General features: G+C 41.8%; 1 protein-coding gene across 1 annotated transcript in view; it reads left to right on the top strand.

Annotated features, from left to right (window-relative positions):
- The window catches only part of LOC140547217 (EF-hand calcium-binding domain-containing protein 6), a 30,097-nt gene that overhangs the window by 999 nt on the left and 6,598 nt on the right, over positions 1–22,500 (top strand). Inside the window, 9 exon segments of the mRNA XM_072670806.1 lie at positions 1–21; positions 946–1,088; positions 2,451–2,647; positions 4,390–4,497; positions 4,926–4,991; positions 5,528–5,638; positions 19,951–20,071; positions 20,760–20,832; positions 20,835–20,883. The exon segment at positions 1–21 is cut by the window's left edge and continues 128 nt beyond it. Of these exon segments, the coding sequence (XP_072526907.1) occupies positions 1–21; positions 946–1,088; positions 2,451–2,647; positions 4,390–4,497; positions 4,926–4,991; positions 5,528–5,638; positions 19,951–20,071; positions 20,760–20,832; positions 20,835–20,883 (889 nt within the window).

The raw sequence follows: 22,500 nt of genomic DNA, 5'->3' as shown, positions 1-22,500 counted from the left end.
GAGACCAGCAGGACACCAATGGTATATGGTGATGATGATGAGGGCAAAAATTTGTGGACCCTTCCTATGTGCTTATACTAGTCATACAAACACATACTCCAACATCCAATCACCAGCATGATGCCATGGGACCACAGCGACCACTTGACAACATACCAACAACCACCTAAGCCACCATAGCAATCACCTGAGATATCATAGCAAGTGCCTAGCAATCACCTAGCAACCACTACGAATCTCGACAGCAACCACCTGGCAAAACAATAGTATCTACCTAGCAACGCCACAGCAACCATCAATTTTACCATAGGAACAACATAGAAAGAAACAGTACCACCCTAGTAACCACATAGCAACAGCCTAGCAACTGCCTGGAAACCATTCTGCGTTTGCACTTTTCTTATAGTCATTAGTCTTCTCATACATTTTCATTAAATCTATATAAAATATTATACATTTATAATAATAATAATAATAATAAATAATAATAATAAATATTAAATAAAATATTTATATACTTTTAAAATAATAATCTAAAAAGAAAAAGTAAAATAAAAATAAAAAACAACAATAATATTAGTAAATGTTTTGAGAGTAAATTTGAGTTAATTAACAACAAAAAACATAAAATATTTATATTTATGTATATTATTAGTATTAAAAATAGTTATAGTAATTTTTGCACAGTATGTAATTTCACTGTATGTAATACTCTACAATAGTCATAGTCATATTCCACCAATAGAGGGCACTGCAGCACCCAGCTCATCTGAGGTTACTGAGTCCCCCTGAAGCTGAAAAGCCTTCAAACACATCAGTTTATTAGCTTTTATGATCCACAGTTATGAGTGTATATGTTTATAAATGAAGCATATGGAGGGGCTATGCAGTAAAAGTATATCAAAAATACTAGTTTTTAAGACCATGGTGTTTACCTCTTTCAAGTACCAGCCAGATCTCCATCAAAAGCAGAGGAGGAGCGTCAGGCGTCCATCGCTATGGAGACGTGGCTGAAGGACAGGTTCAGGAAAGGAGTTCAGAAGATGAAGGCAGAGTTTGATAAGCGAGACCCAGACGGGTGTGGGAAGGTAAAGAACCTGATTTCACACTAATTCTCAATGTGTGACTAGTTCTGCTTTCATACAGGTGTTCCCATACAGGTGTTTCATACAGGTGTTCCCATACAGGTGTTTCATACAGGTGTTCCCATACAGGTGTTCCCATACAGGTGTTTCATACAGGTGTTCCCATACAGGTGTTTCATACAGGTGTTTCATACAGGTGTTTCATACAGGTGTTCCCATACAGGTGTTTCATACAGGTGTTTCATACAGGTGTTCCCATACAGGTGTTTCATACAGGTGTTTCATACAGGTGTTCCCATACAGGTGTTTCATACAGGTGTTCCCATACAGGTGTTCCCATAAAGGTGTTTCATACAGGTGTTCCCATACAGGTGTTTCATACAGGTGTTTCATACAGGTGTTTCTATACAGGTGTTTCATAAAGGTGTTTTTTGTGCAGGTGTTTCCATGCAGGTGTTTCCATACAGGTGTTTCCATGCAGGTGTTTCATAAAGGTGGTTTTTGTACAGGTGTTTCATAAAGGTGTTTTTTGTACAGGTGTTTCCATACAGGTGTTTCATAAAGGTGTTTTCTGTGCAGGTGTTTCCATACAGGTGTTTCCATGCAGGTGTTTCATAAAGGTGGTTTTTGTACAGGTGTTTCATAAAGGTGTTTTCTGTGCAGGTGTTTCCATAGAGGTGTTTCATAAAGGTGTTTTTTGTGCAGGTGTTTCCATGCAGGTGTGTCCATGCAGGTGTATCTGTGCTGGTGTTTCCATACAAGTGTTTCAGTACAGTTGTTTCATACAGGTGTTTCCATACAGGGGTTTCTATACAGTTGTTCCATACAGATGTTTCTGTGCTGTGTTTCCATATATTTGTTTCTATACAGATGTTTCTATGTTATTCAGTATAGTTATTTCCATACAGGCATTTCCTGTGCTGGTGTTTTTGGACAGTTGTTTCATACAGATGTTTCTATACAGTTGTTTCATCCAGGTGTTTCTGTGCTGGAGGTTTCATACAGGTGTTTCACTACAAGTGTTTCTGTACAGATGTTTCTGTACAGGTGTTTTTATACAGATGTTCCTGTGCTAGTGTTTTTGGACAGTTATTCCATACAGGTGTTTCTGTGCCGGAGGTTCTATACAGATGTTTCAGTACATGTGTTTTTTGTGCCGGTGTTTCCATACAGGTGTTTCCATAACACTGTTCATATTGTCCAGCTGTCTTGTGTGGTTGTTTCTATACAGATGTTTCAGGTTCTACGGTTCCCATACGGTTGTTTTTGTGCAATTTGCATACGCTTCCTCATTACTTTGTTTACAGATGTTTCTCCAGATGTTTCTATGGGTGCTTTCCTTTAACAGGGTTTCATGTCTCTTAGGTGAGCAGTGAGGACTTCCTACAGGTGCTTGCAACCCTTGACCTGAGACTGAAGAGAGAGCACTTGGGGCTCTTCCTGTCTCGCTGTGGTCTGGGGCTCCGGAAGGCCGGAGTAGACTACATTCGCTTCCTCCGCACATTTCAGGACCGAAGCCATGATGGCATCACGCACAAGATTATCACCAACTCCCAACACCGGTCAGACATCGTCATGATCCACTTTCCTTTAAACATTCATCCAGAGAACCATATATTTTGCAAACCCCGTCATGGTTAGAAAATTTCAGGCCAGGAGTGCAACTCTTCACACAGCCTGAGCAGGAGTAGGGATTGTGGCTGATTGCTCGGTGTTAGTAGGGTCTGGCGATGGTATACATTAGTTGGCATGGCCGTTTTTGGGGAACGCTTCTTCTAGCTAACGCCAAATGCGAAGGCATTAGCTGCACAGAGCACATTCTATGTCTTTGAATGCGGGTTCAATGTTTTTAAGCCAGCCCCCCTGCCCACGCTGACGTCACGCCACGTGAATTCACCGTAAAGACCGTTTTTTCTAAGATCGTTGACAAGCAGATCGTGCTTTTGCTACATTCTTCGGATGAGCAGGTGTCTGCAAACTTTTGGACATTGCATCAGATCGAACTCTCACCTTCCTCATACAGAAAAAAGGGAGCTCATCACGAACAAAGCCAACTGACAAAAAAACCCCGAATTCTCCTCACTTCATGAAGCCGCAACTCTGCTAACAGGATTCCCAAATTACACACAGCTTCAGAGATTGCGGCTGCTAACTCTTGTACTCAAACTAACTGTGGCCGTAACAGGCTTACCGCCATAGTTCTGCCGTGCCCTGGGTCAGGCTAGGCCAGCAGCTGATGTCCACAGCTTAAGGGATTTGGGGACAACTGAAGGAAAAACGGCAAACACTGCGACCAGGAAAAGGCTCGGTCGCCCTGGAGACGGTTGCTGAGGCTGTTGGCTGGGGCTTTCTTGGGGAACGATCGGCCTGGTTAGGAGTGTTAAAAGGCCCTGACGAGTGTGTGTATGTGGATGTGTGTGTGTGCCTGAAGGATTTATGGGTCCACAAAGGAGGTGTTATGGGATTTGTCGTTAAACTGGTTTGTTACTGTCTCTTCTCAATGCAAGAAACTCAGCTGGGGCTTACATGGGTGGGACGTGGGCTAGGTGGGTTCCAGGTGGGTCCTCACATGGGTCCCATCTAGGCCCTAGTATGCAGTGTACAACCCAGATGGGACCCATGCTTAACACCTCTTGTTCCTAGTTCCTGACCCTTCGAGCTGGTGTTTGCATGGCTGTAGTAGTGCAAGTTAAAGCCTTGCTACTCTGGACATAGTGGAGGTCCACCTCCCCTTGGCAAGCCTCCATTCTAACATGCTGTATGAACAAGAGTGATAGGCAGCCCACCAAGGCATGGACTCCACAAGGTCTCTGAAGCTCTCCAGTGGTATAGCAGATGCCTTAAGTCTTGTATGTTGGAGGTGGACCTCCAAGGGTTGCATCAGTTAAGACATTCCCCTGTCGCTGGTTCATTGGTTGCCCTTCCTTGAAGCACTTTTGGCATACTAGAACCACCCCACAAGACCTGCCTGATGTTTTGGAGATGTTCTGACCCCGACGTCAATCTAGAACATCCCAGTTCCTGACTGTTTACTTATCCCACCCCTTGACAGATGGCAGTTTAAGGTGCCAAATTTGCATCGTGTTACTCAGGTGGACGAATGTAGGCACGTTAGGTTAGGTTCTTGCCACGGAACTCTTCGTGGCGTAGTGTGGTGTCCTTGCCTGGCCAGAGAATCGAACCCTAGTCTTCCACAGGGAATCTCGTGTGGTTATCCACTATGCTACCCCACCCGTTACTCAATACATGATCACCTTATATGTTGTTGTCATTGCTGATGACCGTGTTCTTGGTCTCTGGACAGGTTTCACTCTGAAAGGAAGCTCCTTCACGGTTCCTCTGTGACTGAAGTAGAAGCCAAGCTCACTCGCCTCTTGCACTCGGAATATCTCTCGCTCCTAGAAGCCTTTCGGTGAGTACTTCGTCCTCTCATTCGCTGCCTCTTCTCTTTCCCTCAACCTTTCTCCTAATTTCTGTGGGAATAAGTGACCGTTAACACGTTTCAGAAGTATTACCAGGTGCTTCACCTCTTGAACGGTGCCTATAGACATTGGATCCAGGGGGTCAAAGGCTGATTAGGCCTCTTGGGCCTTCAATTAAGACTTCACCCGACGAATGGAACAATCGTTGAGCGTTTTCGAACCTGGAATTCCTGTTAAAACCAAGTATCTCAGAGGTCCATATGTGAAGTACTTCTCAATGGCCTGGTCTCCGGGCCTCTATTACTGGAGCCTATTCATCTACTGGAGTAGGACTTGGGAGGGGGCGGGGGTGGTTTTTAATAGTAAATGTGTGTTAATTGAGGTGTGTGTGTGTGTGTGTGTGTTTGTGTGTGTGTAGGAACATCGATAAGCTCAATAAGGGAATCATTAGTCAAGAGGAGTTCAAGGCAGCTGTGGAGAACAGGTACAAATATCTGATAATGTGTTAATCAAGGTTTTAGTACTCCTCAAAGCCCACCCCCTTCTATAATCCAGTCGGGACTTCGGCCAATTGTGGTCACTCTCTTTACTGGTCAGCCGGGGCTGAGTCTATTAGAGCCAGGCGACGTTATTCATAATGTTTGATTGATAAATCAATTGGTCATTATCTGTGTTTTCTGGAGCGAGTGAAGGTTGCTTGGTAGTTTGTAGAATGTGTGTACGTGTGGAAGTTTATGTGTGTGTGTGTGTGTGAGATGTTTAATCCTGTGATTGAGAGGTGTGTGTGTGAGTGATTGAGAGATTGGTCAGTCAGTGTCAGTGTGTCCAGCTCTGGGCCATGGTTGGGTGGAAAGGGCAGTTGACCTCCTGACCTCCCACCCCTGCAGTGTGTAAGAGGGTCAATGAGTGGCGTATGCTCTGCTGGCCTTCTTAGCTGAGCAGCTCAGATGAGTGGACTCCCGGGCCTAGCGCTGACCTCTCGCTGACCCTTCGCTGACCTCTCCTCAACTCCCTCCGCAGGTTTGGACTAGAGATTTCCGACAGGGAGTTTAAACAGCTGGTGGACAGGCTGCCCCTCGACCGATTGGGAAACGTGCAGTACGACGTTTTCATGGCGGCCTTTGACACAAGGTACGAGATTACTGACCGGAGCACCGTCCGAAACACTGTAAGACACGTGTAACCTGCGCTATATGTCCAAATGTTTGTGGACGCCCCTCTAATGAATTCAGCATTTAGCTACTTTGAGTTGCGCTTATCTCTGAGACAGATGTGCAAATGCACACACACACAGCTTGTCTAGTCCCTGTAGAAAAGTACTGCCAATAGAATAGGACTCTCTGGAGCAGGTCAACATTATGAACCTATTGGCACCATGCTGCCTAATGCCAGCCGTGGGCTAGAGGGGTATAAAGCCCCCCCAGCACTGAGTTCCACCCAATACTTTTGGAATGAGTTTTGGGGTGGTGATCATCCAAGATCCTGACCTCACTAACTAAACTAACTCTTGCTGCTGAATGCAATCAAATCCTCACAGCAATGTTCCTCCAAAATCAAGCAGAAAGCCCTTTTCCCTGGACAGCAGGGAAAGTTATTCCAACAAAAGTAGTGATTTCAGAAGACGCAATGAAGAACGAGCAGGTGTCCCAATACTTTTGTCATATAGCGTAAATAAGTAGCATATTTCAAGTAATGGTTCTAAACAAAATTGAGCTACTCCAGCGTTAGGGGTGGTGATAAAGGCAGATGTGGAGGTACGTCCAGCTCAGTTCTCTTGGTAATAAGAAGAGTGTCTTTAGTGAATAGAAAGGTTCTAGACAAATCCCACTATTGCCCACCCAAATAAAAAAAATCACGACTAAGCTAAAAACAAATTTGATAAATTAGCTGCATTTTCATATTAATGTATTTTTTAGTAATATTTGTATTTGTAAACAAAGAAAGCTTCTGTATTTCATAATTAAACTATAATAATTATATTAGAAGAGACGAAAAAAAACTCATAATGGTAACAAAAACTAAACAAACAAATAAAAAATACTAAAATACTAACAAAAAATATTACTGTAAGCAACTATGTGGACATGGAAAAATATTTATTTTTTTACTCTTATACAAGAATATACTTTAAGTACAGCTCTTAAAATCACACAGTTATGGATAGAATTATACAATAGAAAAAGTAAAAGCTGCACAGCGGGGGAACAGCATAGCTATCTTTCTGCTGTGTAGTTTAGTATTGGTTGTCATATTTTTACAAATAACTTTTTTCATGTTTATTAGTTTTAACTTTAGTTAATATTCGTTAATATTCATTCATTAGTTTTAACATTATGGATTTAAAACTTTATTACTGAAACAGTATCATAGCTGCTCTAAATGGAGCAAATTAACAAAATATCTGATCCATGTTTCAAGTTATAGTGTAGTTTTTGATTGATTGCTTTTTCAAAGTGATTTCTAGTTTCTTTCCAAATATTGTTTCAGTATTTATAAAAAAAACAACAAAAACAAAATCTTTTAAAAGAAACTTTGATTATGATTAACATATTAAAATTCATATAATAACAGTTGAAGTTTGCAGTTATTCATGAATATTTGAATTGTGGATAAGTTTTCAGTTTTTCAGAATTGATAGTTCTGAAATGCAAAGGATTAGCATACTGTTAGATACTGTTACTGTTACTAAGAAGTTTTAGTTGTAAAAGTTGTACTTAGAAATATAATCTTGTGTTAGACACTAGTTTTATTGTGTTAGTAATGGAATTGTGCTACTCAATGTAAATTTTATCTTATGTAATGTGATAATGTTAGATGTTCATATTTATGATTTCCATAAACATTTCATAACATCTTTAGGTGTTTTAAACCTAAAGAAACAATTAACGTGAAAACCTTGAAACCGTGAAAATCTCCATTTTTGAGAGTTTTCACTTTGGCATAATGTTAATCTATCAATTGTTCTTTACATTGAATTTTAAGATGACCTGGAATGAAAATATATATAAATGTAATTTCTGATTTTTATCTAAATGTATTTTTATATCATGTCAATTAGATAATTAGATAAATTAGATAATATTTTTTATTACTAAGTTGTTTTTTGAGTTAGTAATTGAATTTTGCTACTCAATGTAAATGTAATCTTTAGGTTTAGGTTTTAAACAGGCGTGACCCGTTAAAACCTTGTATCTCCATTTCTGAGGCTTTTCACTTTCTTTTTAACATAATGTGAATCTAAAAGTTTTTCTTTACATTGTATCAGAATTTCAAGAATTTGAATGGACCAATAGAAATGCTCCGAAATGGAACTGGAATGAAATGGTTTTGCATTGACTTCCATTAAAAGTTCAGGGGATTTGTTTTTTTTCCCCTTCTCCCGTAAAGTTGCTGTTTTAGAGATGCAAGAAATGATTTTCTTCTTTGATATTTTGAATTTGCAATAAAATCGGACAGTTTTCGTGGCCGAGTTGGATTTAGACTGGTATTTTTTTTATGCAGTAGCCGAGTTTACAAGGTCGGATTTGGGGATTAGATGTTGGCCACCCGTGGGGGGACTCATGAGAACTCCCCCAACCGTCCAATGAAAGACCAACAATAACCAATGCAATGTAAACGTTTCTTAAAAAGAACAGGGTAATGAATTTTAATCTGCAAGAGTAACAGCTCCTACACATGTGGTTTGACTGGTGTGTGTGTGTGTGTGTGTATCTAGGTTGTGTGCATTGGTTGGTTTTGGGTGGGGGGCAGGGTATAAGCTTAGCTTCTCACTTTTTGTGTGTGTGTGTGTGTGTGTGTGTGTGTGTGTAGAGGATAAAGACCTATAAAACCAGCCTGGCTTAGTTGACAGGTGACAAGGGTTATATTGAATGGGGATTTTGTAATACCAACAGTGGGGGAAAAAGCCTGGGCACCAAGGGACCTCGTGAATGGAGAGAAAGGGAAACTTTAGAACTGTTATAAAGACCCTCCCTGCCTTACCAGTGACACCACCATACTGCTCTCCCTCACTTTCTCTCAGCCTCTAATCAATGCTAAATCATTGCCATGCTAAAACTGGCTGATCCCAGTGTCAGCAGTTCCTGTGTGGCATTCGCTCGCCTTTGGAGCGATTTTTTGACGTTTGTCTAACACATCTTAAGCCGTCAGGCGTCACACTGCGGCAGATTTAAATGGGCCACAATGCGGCCCGGTACCAAGCCCTAGTAGCGCGACTCCGAGAGACGTATCTGAATCTGTTTCGGTACGGTTTTTGAGGGCCTTATTTTTTCTTACGCATTTTACTGAGTTAAAGGTTTTCGTTTTAAAAAGTAAAACTTTCAAGCTTTCACAAAGACAACGGAAAACCTCAGCAACAAACCACACAAATGAAAGTTCAAGTGTATTTGCTTCTTCTCGTAGAATCTTTCGTTGTTTTGTTGCTTTGTTTGGGTTCTTGAAGAAGTTCCCGGTGGACTTTGAGGTATATGGTGGATCGTTGTCCTAAAACAGACTTCCTGACTGACTCACTGGGTCAGATTTGCTTCCAGAACTTGCCCTCCCATCTACCCATAGATTGTTTCCTGTGCCACTGGCTGCCGCACGACCCTAGATCCAAGTTTAACAGTTGGCGAGGTCTTCTTTTGCAGCATTGATGGTTCTGAGTTGCAAAGGATGAAGAACATTGTTCTGTACTGTTTCGTAATGTTGTTTTTGGCATTTAAAACTCTTACATAATGTGAGGATGTAAAATGTTCAATTTAGAATGTAAATGTGGATTTATTCTGTAAATTTAATCAAGTTGTTTACATTTAAAACCTTATCTTACCAATTTATTTAATTACAAAAACAAACAAAATCAAGTTCTTCTTGTAGAATCTTTTGTGTGACGACGGTTGCAAGTTGTTTTGTTTGGGTTCTTGAGGAAGTTCCTGGTGGACTTCGAGGTATGTCAGGGATTGTTGTCCTTCCTGACTGACTGGGTCAGATTTGCTTCCAGAACTTGCTCATTTTTAGTGGAATCCATTTTTCCATCTACCCATAGATTGCTTCCTGTACCACTGGCTGCCACACGACCCTAGATCCAAGTTTAACAGTTGGCAAGTTCTTCTTTTGCAGCATTGATGGTTCTAAGCCGCAAAGGATAAAGCCCAATGTTCTGTACTGTGTCATAATGTCGTTTTTGGCATTAAAAACTCAATCTACATGTAATCTAGCATAATGATAATCTTAATTTTTGCTGTTTTTTTACTTTTTGAAGAAGCTGGCCTTCAGTTTTCTGACTGACTGGGTCAGATTTGCTTCCAGAACTGCTTCCCTCGTTTTTAGTGAAATTTATCCTCCCATCTACCCATAGATTGCTTCCTGTGCCACTGGCTGCCACACAACCCTAGATCCAAGTTTAACAGTTGGCAAGGTCTTCTTTTGCAGCATTGATGGTTCTTTGAAGGTGCAAAGGATGAAGCACAATGTTCTTGAGGAAGTTCCTGGTGGACTTTGAGGTATGTCAGGGATCGTTGTCCTTCCTGACTGACTGGGTCAGATTTGCTTCCAGAACTTGCTCATTTTTAGTGGAATCCATTCTTCCATCTACCCATAGACTGCTTCCTGTGCCACTGGCTGCCACACAACCCTAGATCCAAGTTTAACAGTTGGCAAGTTCTTTTTTTGCAGCATTGATGGTTTTGCGGTACAAAGGATGAAGCACGTACATGTTCAAAAATGCCCTCCTTTTTCAATGTTTTGGTGTATAAAACTCAATCTACATATAATCTTACATAAAATAAGGATGTAATATGTTTAATTTATGGTGTAAATTTAGAACAATTTTAAATGTTGGTCTTCCATCTAAACTTGTTTAAACACTTGCTTCCAGAACCTGCTCATATTTAGTAGAATCTTTCCTTCCATCTACCCATGCTTTCTGAAGGATTCCTGTGCCACTGGCTGCCACACAACCCTAGATCCAGGCTTAACAGGACGATTAATCTAAATATAATGTGATGTTATGTGATGTTATGTGATGATGTAAGATGCTCTTATTCATCATGTAAATTGAGATTGTTTAGGTTAATTCACGCATCCACACAACCCTAGATCCATGTTTTAACAGTTGGCAAGGTCTTCTTTTCACCAAATGCTCCCCCAAACCTCTCTTCAGTGACAACGGCCACAGCACAAGTTTCCAGAATGTCTTTGGCTTGTCTAGACATCTAGACATCTGACAGATGTTGCTGTTTGTGAGGTCACAGGTGCAAACAATGCTAGCTGTTTTGTCAGGAGTTTGCTTTGCCTTTCTGACCAGCATGTAAGCTGTTCTCTTTCAGAGTTTTCTTGGTCTTTCAGATCTTGCTTCAACGTCCACAGTTCTCCAGAACTGTCATTTCTTTACCGACATCTTTGCGCAGCCTTCTGCTGCTCTGTAGATATTAGTTAGCTCCATTTCAGTTCCTCAGCCAGATGCTCAGAGGAGCTAATAGGTGTTGAATGGTATCACAGTGTTTAAAGGGTTGCAGTTTGAGAGTTTGTGAAGTGATCCTAATTAGATGTTCTTTGTGTATATGACCTCTTTCCTTCATCTATTGGGGGCTTTTTTTTGTCTGTAGTCTGTCAGTAATTAGATGATTCTCCTTAATTCTCATCTTCTCCTTCTTTATCTCTTCTTTTCTCTCCTCTCATCTCCGGATCTCTTTTTCTTTTCTTCTAATCCATACTTTCCTCTTCTCATCTCTTGCAGTTTCTCCTCTCATCTCCTCTCCTCTCTTCTCATCTCATCTCATCTCATCTCATCTCATCTCATCTCATCTCTTGCAGTTTCTCCTCTCATCTCCTCTCCTCTCCTCTCCTCTCTTCTCTTCTCATCTCATCTCATCTCATCTCATCTCATCTCATCTCCTCTCCTCTCCTCTCCTCTCTTCTCTTCTCTTCTCTTCTCTTCTCTTCTCTTCTCCTCTCCTCTCTTCTCTTCTCTTCTCTTCTCTTCTCTTCTCTTCTCATCTCATCTCTTCTCTTCTCTTCTCCTCTCTTCTTCTCCTCTCCTCTCTTCTCATCTCATCTCATCTCATCTCCTCTCATCTCCTCTCCTCTCTTCTCCTCTCCTCTCTTCTATTCTCCTCTCCTCTCTTCTATTCTCCTCTCTTCTCTTCTCTTCTCTTCTCTTCTCTTCTCTTCTCGTCTTCTCTATTCTCCTCTCTTCTCTTCTCTTCTCTTCTCGTCTCCTCTATTCTTCTCTCTTCTCTTCTCTTCTCTTCTCTTCTCGTCTTCTCTATTCTCCTCTCTTCTCTTCTCTTCTCTTCTCGTCTTCTCTATTCTCTTCTCTTCTCGTCTTCTCTATTCTCCTCTCTTCTCTTCTCTTCTCTTCTCGTCTTCTCTATTCTCTTCTCGTCTCCTCTATTCTTCTCTCTTCTCCTCTCTTCTCTTCTCTTCTCTTCTCTTCTCTTCTCTTCTCTTCTCCTCTCTTCTCTTCTCTTCTCGTCTCCTCTATTCTCCTCTCTTCTCTTCTCTTCTCTTCTCCTCTCTTCTCTTCTCTTCTCTTCTCTTCTCATCTCATCTCCTCATATCTTCATACCATCTTATCTTTTATTTCCTCTTTTCTACTTCTCTCTGTCTCTCTTCTCTGAGCCGAACTCATTTCTTAAACGAGTAACTTCCCTCACGCCCCTCACTCTTCAGGACCCCCCTCAGTGTTTGTGTGGTCTCTGTGCAGAGAGAGAGAGAGAGCTCAGTCAGTTGTCAGTTGTCAGGACTCTCTCAGATTTTCTTGTGGGAACCCCGAGCCTCAGAAAGCCCACCGTGTTCTGCGAGATGTCCGCAAAGCAGCATTTTGTTTTTTCCTGTCTCTGTCTCTGTGTCTCTCTGTCTCTCTGTCTCTTTTTCTCTCCACCCATTCAGGGCTTTAATTTTTATTCATGGGGTCCGGGGGGATATTGAGGCGGGCTCAAGCGACAGAGAGGATAACCGCTTAAACTGGGTCCAGGCCTCAGCCCAGCGGCCGGCACAATGGCCACAGTGTTGGGGTGGGTCGGGACGGCTCAACACATTTTGCCTCTGTCAGGGGGAAAACGGCTCTGGATTACCATCTCATTAATACCATCCATGACTTTTGTTCAAAGAGCGACTTGTGTAAAGTGGCCGTGTGTATGACGGGTAATCCTCCCAGCCTGCAGCTGTAGGGAGGTGGACTTGCGCGCGCGCACACACACACACACACACACACACACACACACACACAAAAAAACACACAGTTTGTATTCTGTTTGGGCTGTTTTGGTGTATGAATGTATGGAAATGCTGCTTTGATCCACCTGGTTCAAACCTTACCTTAACTTCAGAAAACAAAAGCTGATCTCATGTGATTTGAAGGTGTTTTACATACAGTCACGCATCTAAACCTTAAAAAATGACCTAAAATGATTTTTTACAGTCAATAGAAATAATAATTAGTGTTTAGTCACCAGAAATAGAAATATTTAGAAATGTAAAATTGAGCAGTCATTGGAATTAAACTTTTTAAATTGTGGAGTTTGTTGGAAAAGGACATTTACAGTTGTGCAGTTATTAGAAATACAAATTGTATATTTTTCTGTCATTGGAAATAGAAATGTATAGCTTTGTAGTCTTGAAAATGTACAACTGTGAGGTCATTTGAAATAGAAATGTACATTTGTTTATTATTTACTATTGTAATGCATAAGAAAATAGAAATTTGTAATTGTACAATAATTGGAAATAAAAATCTAACAATCTAACAACAAGGAAGTTTGCAATCCTGTAGGTATTAGAAAAAAAAATATATATATATATATATACTTTACAGTCATTGGCAATAGAAATGTACAACTTTGCAGCCCTTGGAAATTTACAATTATGATGTTCTTTGAAATAGAAATTTACAATTGTGTTTCATTAGAAATGAAAAAATACATTTGTAGTGAAAGTAAACAATATTTGACAATCGAACTATATAAGTATGATGTCATTTAAGATAGAAATGTAAAATCTAGCTTTTGTTAACAATAGAAATTTGCATTTGTGAAGTTATTGAAAATAGAAATGTCCAATTTTGTTTCATTACAAATAAAAGCAGAGTTGTAGAGAATAGATCTGCACAATTATGATGCCATTTAAAATAGAAATTATTTTTAAAAATTGCATTTATGTAAGTATTAAGAAGAGATGTACTTTTTTAAGTCATTTGAAATTTTGATTTCATTAGAAATCATTTAACATAAAAGTCATTAGAAGTCATTTAAAATAGAAATTTTTTGCTTTGTAAACAATAACAATCTGCATTTGCAAACGTAAAAATTATATGTCATTTGAAATAGTTAATAATTACAACTGTGGTTCATTAGAAATAAAAGGTACAATGGTACGGTCAAAGTCAACAGAAATTCTGAAATTCAGTTTCTTTGCTTTCATTGGAAATAGAAAATTTGAACTATATAATTTGGATGTCATTTGAAAAAGAAATTTACAACTGTGTTTCATTACAAATGAAAAATACAATTGTCCAGTCGAAGTGAACAGAAATGTAGACTTGTACAGTCACTGACTGAAGGGCTGTACTAGTGTAATGTTTTATAAAATATAGAAATGTACAGTTCTGATGTCATTTAAAAAGGAAATGATCAATTTTGCTTTGGTGTATAATCGAAAATTTCATTTGTGTTGTTATTGAGAATAGAAATGTACAATTTTTTACACTTTTGATACCATTTGAAATAGAAATTTATGTCATTTTATATCATTTGAAGTAGAAATGTGTTTTTTTTTTATCGTCACAGAAATTACTTCTGTTTTTCTACAAAGTACAAAGTACTTGCATGCAACACACACACACACACACTCATAGAGCTCTCTGGAGCCAGCTCTTGTGGCCCCTGTTTCCTCATTCACACATTTTTCTCACTGATTCTCTCTCTCTTTCTCACACACACACACACACACACACACACACACACACATACACCTCTCTGCTCTCAGATGGTGGGCCAGATTAGGCAGACAGGAGATAAACGTGCATCTAGTTATTCTCCTCCTCTCCCTCCCATGGCTTATTCCCTCCCTCTCCCCGTCCGTCCATCTACCCCTCTCTCCTCGCACGGGACGAAAGAAAGCCAGGAATAAGCCACTCATTCATCCGCCCGTTATCTCTCAGGGTGTCTTGTCTCCGCGAGTGACGGGGATCATTCTTCTCGCCCCGTCCGTCTCCCTGTCTCTGTCTTCTCTCTTTTCTCCTCCCACAAATCCTTCTTTCTCAGCCTGTGGAGAACAGTGGGAACGTGAGGAGTGGAACCGGTCCCCCCCCCCCACCACCACCACCACCACCCACCACTCTCGTGAGCTGGAGTGGAGCTTGAGCAGGATCCCAGTGACCCCTGACGCCAGTACCTAAAATGTCCAAATGTTTGTGGACACCCCTTAGTCTAGTCCCTGCGGGCGTTCTCTGGAATGATGGTCGGTGCTCCATGCAGTACTTTTGGATGGGATGAGTTGAGTGGGGAGTTGGGGATGATGAGGAGGGTTGGTGATCATTATCCTCTCCTCTGAGTGGCTGAATGCAATCAAATCCTCACAGCAATGCTCTGCTCCAAAATCCTAATCCAAAGCCCTAACGTTTTCCCTGGACAGTTGAGAGCAGGATCAGCTCTTTAGTAATGCCCTTGATTTCGGAAGAAGCAGTGAACGAGCGGGCGTCCAAATACTTTTGTCCAAATATTGCATGAACAACAACAGCTGCTAATGCAGATTCTTGAAGGAGAGCATATGAAGGGGCTGTGCCAGAATATCCTTTCTTTCTGTAAAGAGAAAATACATCAAATAAAAAACATAAAATGTATTAATAATAATAATGAAACAAAAACAAAATAAATGTAATAATAATAAAAGATTACTTTGAATAATAATAAAATAATAACGAAATAACAATTAAAAAATGACTGAATAATAATAAAATAAAAAGATATAATAAATTATTACTTGAAATAACAATAATAAAAAATATATAACAATAAATAAATTATAAATTATTACTTCAATAATAAAATAAAAATAATAAATAATAACAATAACAAAATATTATTTTGAATAATAATAAAAATAAAATAAAAATATTATATATAGTAAATAAATTATAATACATGATCACTTTGATTAGTAAAAAAATAATTAATAATAAACAATAACTATAAAAATATTACTTTGAATAATAAGAAAATAAAAATAAAAAAAAAATAATAAAAAAATATTATTTGAAATAATAATAAAAATAAATTTTTTAAAAATAAAAATTACAATAATACAATAAGAATCATAAATAAACTAAAATAAACACTGATGATGATTTTTTTTATTAGTTAATCACTCTACTGGTATTTAGATTCAAGTCTTTTCAGTCCCAGGCTTCTTACAATGGAATGCCTTTTCTTCAGAGCCGACTTTTCTTCAGGGCCGACTTTTCTTCAGGGCCGACTTTTCTTCAGGGCCGACTTTTCTTCAGGGCCTGGCTGGTGAAGAGGTTAAGCTTCAGACTTGGCTTCCCAGGCTTCTCTTAAACAACTGGCTGGTCAATACATGTCCAGGGAATCCACACAGCTGGTAAAACCTCAATGTAGGCCATTAGTTAATAACGGGTCAATAAATGGATCAGTTTACTAGATTTATTCGTGCTTAAGCGACAAAGATCGGATCGGACTGGGCTGGCGCTTCTTTAGACTGGTCTCAGCTCAGGCGTACTGGTTTCTGTCCTAATGCTTAGGGTTTCCATTTGGAGAAAAGATGCTGGTCTCAGGTCTCTACAGCACCCATGTAGTTGCTAAGTGGTTGCTATGGAGTTGCTTATTGGTTGCTAGGTTATTGCTAGCTGCTATCTTGGCAGTTGCTATGGTATTGCAGATGGTTGCTATAGAGTTGCCTATTGGTCGCTAGGGTGTTGCTAGCTGGTAGATATTGACTTACTCATTGATTGCTAGCTTGTTATCAGTTGGTTGTTAGGCAGTTGCTGTGTTATTCCAGATGGTTGCTGTGGAGTTGCAAGGTGGCTGCTATGGTGCTACTGATGCTACGTTTGTGGTAGCACCATAGAACGCCCAGACTGTGCATCTCTTCATGACTACAATTTACCCATTGCTAGGTGGTTGTCATGGTGTTGCTAGGGGGGTAGCCCTTGACTTAGTGGTTGCTAGGTCCTAGATGCTTGCTATGGTGTTTTGGGTGGTTGCTGTAGACTGGATTGGGAATCCATTAACTGGAATCCCTTTGACTTACTGGGAACATCCGGCTTTGCAATGGTAATTAATGGACGTTGTTGGTCTCGGGGTAAATCAGGGGTAGGTGTTTCTGATGAGGTGCAAAAAGGCAACCTGTCTGAGGACTGAGTGTGTGTGTGTGTGTGTGGTTGAGTGTGTGTTCAGTGGTGGTCTGGCAATGATACAGGACCCTGCTGTGCTGGTTTTGTGGTAGCGTTGTTGGACAACGGGGTCCTGCTGTGGTGGCTGTAGTGGGTCAGCAGTGTCTGAGACCCCCCTGTCATCACACAGTCTGGTTCACCTCAGTGCTGACGCCTGGAGCAAATCCTGGGGATGTTGGACCTCAATTCTTCGAGGCCTGGAGATTTTCCTGGAGCATCCTGCTCTACCACATTCCAAAGGTCTTCCACTACTTTCGGATCTGGTCACTGGGAGGAACCACCACCAGATGACTCCTGCTTTGTGACCTGGTGCATCATCTTGCTGGAAGTAGTCATTAGTAATTGGTGGTCAAGAAGGGATGCGCATGGTCAGCTGGTGAGACATGGGCCCATGGCTTCAAGCTGTTGGTGCCTCAATTCTGACGCTAGATGATCCTCAGCAGAAATCAGGTCCGTCAGACCAGGCTACCCCTCTCCAGGCTTTGGCTGTCCGGTGTCGGTGAGCCTGTGCTGAGCCACTGCAGCCTCAGCTTTCTGGTCTTGGCAGACAGAAGTGCAACCCGCCGTGGTTCTTCTGCTGCTGTAGGCCATTGCAGCTCCCACCAGTCTGGACGTTCCCCAGTTGACCTCTCTCATACAGTGTACAGAGCTAAGCTTCAACACACGCTTACTCCCTGATGCACACAAGCCCACGCAAACCTCTTGTGGCATGGGTCAGTCAGTGTCACTGCCTCTCACTGCACTCAGCTGCAATCACCGTCCTCCTCTGATCTTCCTCCCCCTGCAGCTTCACTCCACTCCCCTTTTCCCTTTATCCCCTTTTTCCTCTTTTCTTTCCGCCCTGCCATCTCTGCCTCTCCTTCCCCAAGCACGTTTCTCCCCGCTCCCATCCGTGACCTCTCCAGACCACGGTCCGCCCACGCCGGCCTGCAGTGGCCCCTGTAGTGTGTTGGGACACTGGCCTCGGGCCTGGGAGTGGCCGGACCTTATCCCAGTACAAAAGAGCCCAGACCTGCTGGTCACTCTCACCGTCCCGCATCAGCCCAGCCAAGCGCACACGGAGCACATTAACCCGGACCAGCCGTTCTCATGTGCTTGCTCACACCCTCCGCCGGGCCCAGACCAGCTGGAGATACCTATCTGTTTTCCTCAGCCTGGAACTTAATCACCTGGTGCTCCTTCCTTCATTCCTTCCCAGCGTTCTATTCCTTCGAACTTCCTTCAAGGAAGTCCCTTTCTTCCCAACTTTTCCTTCTAAACTTCCATCCTTCCTTCTGTGCTTCTTTTGGAACTTTCTTCCTTCCAACCATCTTTCCTTCCAGACCTCTGGACTTCCTTCTGAACTAATGTCCTTCTAAACTTCTGAACTTCCTTGAGAACCTCAAACCTTCATTCCTTCTTTCTCTTCCTCCAAACTTCCTATCTTCCATCTGAACTTCCTTCCATTCAAAGTTCCTTTCTTCCCAACTTTTCTTTCTAAACTTCCATCCTTCCTTCTGAACTTCCTTCTGAACTTCCTTCTGAACTTTCTTCCTTCCACAGTTTCTTACTTCTGGACCTCTGGACTTCCTTCTGAAAAAATGTTCTTCCAAACTTCTGAACTTCCCTGTGAAATATCTTTCCTGCAGAACTTCCTTCTACACCTTTGAACGTCCTTCTTTCCAAATCTTCCATGTGAAAATCCTTCCATTCAAACTTCCTTTCCTTCTTTCCAAAGTTCCTTTCTTCCCAACTTTTTCTTCTAAACTTTCATCCATTCTTCTGAACTTTCTTCTGAACAAATGTCCTTCTGAACTTTCTTGTGAAATATCTTTCCTTCAGAACTTTCTTCCTTCCTTCTAAAGTTTCTTTTGTTCAAACCTCTTACCTTCCTCTCTTCTTATTCTTTTTCCAAACTTTCTACTCTTTTGAACATCCTTCTTTCCAAACCTTTTACTTTTCTTTTTTTTTCTTTTTTTTTACTTTTCTTTGAAACTTTCAATCTTCCATCAGAACTTCCTTCCATTCAAATTGAAGTTCCTTTCTTCCAGACCTCTGGACTTCCTTCTGAACGAATGTCCTTCCAAACTTCTGAACTTCCTCGCAAAATATCTTTCCTTCAGAACTTTCTTCCTTCCTTCTAAGTACTTCTTTTCATTGGAAAATCTTCCATCTGAACTTCCTTCCATCTAAACTTTACTTTTCTTCCTTTCTGCCCAACTTTTTCTACTAAACTTTCATCTGTCCAAACATCGTTACTTCTGGACCTCTGAACTTCCTTCTGAACTTATGACCTTACAAACCTTTGAACTACGTTGCCTTCCAAAGTTTCTTTCTTCCCAACTTGTCCTTCCTTCTAAACGTATTCCTGAACCTCCAGCTTCCCAAAATCTTTCCTTTGGAACCTCCTTCCTTCCTTCTAAACTTACTTCCTTCCAAACCCCTGAATTACATTCTCTTCAAAGTTCCTTTCTTCCCAGTTTTTTTGTTTTAAGCTTCCTTCCTTCTGAACTCCATTCTTTCTGGGTCTCTGAACTTCCTTCAGAAATATCTTTCCTTCAGAACATTCTTCCTTCTAAATTTCCTTCCATTCAAACCTCTTTCATTTCTTCCAAAGTTCCTTTCTTCCCAACTTTTCCTTCTAAACTACCTTTCTACCTTCTTTCCTTTCTTCTTCCTTCATTCCAAAATGCTTTCCTTTTGAACTTACTTACGTCCTTATGAACCTTCTTCCTTCTGAACTTCCTTCTGAACTTCTTTCCTTCTGAACTTCTGAACTCCATTCCTTCCTACATTCCAAACTTGCTTCTTTTCTGCCAGCCAAACTTCCTTCAGAACCTCATTTCTTCCTTTTAAACTTCCTTCAGAACCTAATTCCTCCCCTCTTTCCTTCCTCCTTCCTCCTTCTTGCCTCCATCAGCCATTATCTTCTGCTCGTGTATCACCACTCAAACACAAATGCTACGCTCGGATTTCTAGGAATTTTAGGACACAGGTTGGCTCCATGAAGGAAGAGGCGCACTGGCTGTTTTCCTGAAGAAAGCACAGACCTCCTTTTCATTCTCTTCCTCTCTAGAAAAGGAGTTCCCAGTCTGTTTGAAGCCGGTACGACTGCTGGACATCATGGTGTCTCAGAGAAAGTTCCAGACGAGGAGGAGGAGAAAAATATGGTGGGACATGGCCGTGCTGTCAGTGAGGTATGCTCTTGCTTTCTGGACCCAGCACGAATTACTGGCAGGCTTTATGTATAACAGGTGTGGGATATGCAAATGACCTGAATTTGCATAATTCCTAAACTCATTAAATTCCTGGCCAAATGTTTGTGGACACTTTTAAGGCCCTGTAGAGAAATATTGCCTATGGACTAGAATTATCTGGAGCGGATAAACCTATTGAACCATCGGAACCTATCAGAACCATGCTGCCTAATGCCAGGCCTGGCGTGGGCTAGACGGGTATAAAGCCCCCCCCCCACTGAGCTGTGGAGCAGTTCTCAGGAATGATTATGGTGTTCCATCCAGAACTTTTGGGATACAACTGAGTTGAGAAGCTGGAGATGAGGCGTGGGTGGTGATCATCCAACATCCTGACCTCACTCATGTTCTTCTCGTTGCTGAATGCAATCAAATCCTCACAGCAATGCTACTTCAAACCTTAGAACTGTAGAAAGCCCTTCATCCTTCCTGGACAGTAGAGACTCCAATAAAAGCAGGATCAGCTCTTTGTAAAAAGCAATGAATATGCAGGTGTCCCAATACTTTTGTCAATTTAGTGGATCGAATTCTACAGTAGTTATCAATGTATTTTAGTGTACAGGTGGTATATGGTTGCTTGAACTGTCTTGTTTGCGTGTGGTGTGTGTGTGTGTGTGTGTGTGTGTCGCAGCTCTCCAGGCTGATCAGGAACCTAGTAGCCCAGCACTACAGAGGATGTGGTGAGGAGTTTGAGGAGCTGGATGAGAAAACACCAGACGACTCACTCAAGAAGACATGTACCAGCTGCTGAAGAGGTACACACACACACACACACACACACACACACACAGAAGAACTTACACACTTAGCATAATACTGAAGCTCCTCTCAGTTGTGAGATGGATCTGCTGCAACTGGACTCATCAGACCAGGTGACCAGACAAAGGCCCAGTCCAGACGCTGGTGCGCCCACTGTGGTCGGCTGAGTTGTGAGGTATCCCTCCCCCGGTGTCTGTCCGCTGAAGGTGGGATGAAGATCACTCCTCATTGTCTGTTACCACCATGCTAAATCTCTGTGCGTTCCTCTGCCCTGTGTCTCCCACAGTCAGCCCCTATGACACAAGCAGGCCTTGTGCAGCTCACAGGACCCCCCCCCTCACACACATACACACACACACACTCCGGGACAGATCAGGGGCTTTCGAGCCCCTTTGTCCTCTAAGACAATGAGATCGGAAAGTAGGCCCTTTCTCTTGCAAATGATGCCTTAATTGTGCAAGTTAACAAGCCTGCTCTCTCCCCCCCCATGAATAACAATGTGCTGGAGCTCGCTGAGCTCCTCACTGCACGCCTTTCCACACGTTCCCAGGATGAGCTCCACTGGCTTTCTACTGCCTGTTCACACATACGCTGTCTGTCTGTCTGTCTGCCTGTCTGTCTGTCTGCCTGTCTGTCTGTCTGTCTGTCTGTCCATCTACTGTATGTGTCTGTCTGTCCATCTACTGTATGTGTCTGTCTGCCTGCCTGTCCATTTGTCTTTCTGTCTGTCTGCCTGTCTGTCTGTCTGTCCATCTACTGTATGTGTCTGTCTGTCTGTCTATCTGCTGTCTGCCTGTCTGTGTGTCAGCCCTTCTACTGTATGTGTCTGTCTGTCCCTCATTCTATCTCGCTGTCTGACTGTCTGCCCAGCTACAGTATGTGTCTGTCTGTCTGTCTGCCTGTCTGTCTGTCCATCTACAGTATGTGCCTGTCTGACTGTCTGCCCATCTACTGTATGTGTCTGTCTGTCCCTCATTCTATCTCGCTGTCTGACTGTCTGCCCAGCTACAGTATGTGTCTGTCTGTCTGTCTGCCTGTCTGTCTGTCTGTCCATCTACTGTATGTGTCTGTCTGTCTATCTGCTGTCTGCCTGTCTGTGTGTCAGCCCTTCTACTGTATGTGTCTGTCTGTCCCTCATTCTATCTCGCTGTCTGTCTGTCTGTCTGTCCATCTACAGTATGTGCCTGTCTGACTGTCTGCCCATCTACTGTATGTGTTTGTCTGTCTATCTGTCTGTCTGCCTGTCTGTATGTCAGCCCTTCTACTGTATGTGTCTGTCTGTCACTCATTCTATCTAGCTGTCTATCCGTCTACCGTATGTGTCTGTCTGCCTGTCTACTCTTTGTCTATCTGTCCGTCTACTGTATGTGTCTGTCCTGTCCCTCATTCTATCTAGCTGTCTGTCTGTCTGTCCGTCTAATGTATGTGTCTTTCTGTCTGTCTGTCTGTCTGTCTGTCTGTCGGTCTGTCTGTCTGTCTGCCTGTCCCTCATTCTATCCTGCTGCCTGTCTGTGTTTCTGTCCATCTACTGAATGTGTCTGTCTGTCTAGCTATCGGTCTGTCTGTCTGTTTTCTCTGTCCCCTCATTCTATCTAGCTGCCTGCCTGTCTGCA

This window comes from Salminus brasiliensis, chromosome 24 (genome assembly GCF_030463535.1).
Source record: "Salminus brasiliensis chromosome 24, fSalBra1.hap2, whole genome shotgun sequence".
NCBI classification, from domain to species: Eukaryota; Metazoa; Chordata; class Actinopteri; order Characiformes; family Bryconidae; genus Salminus; species Salminus brasiliensis.
Note: the sequence above shows the minus strand (reverse complement) of the source record. Positions and strands in the feature narration are given on the sequence as shown.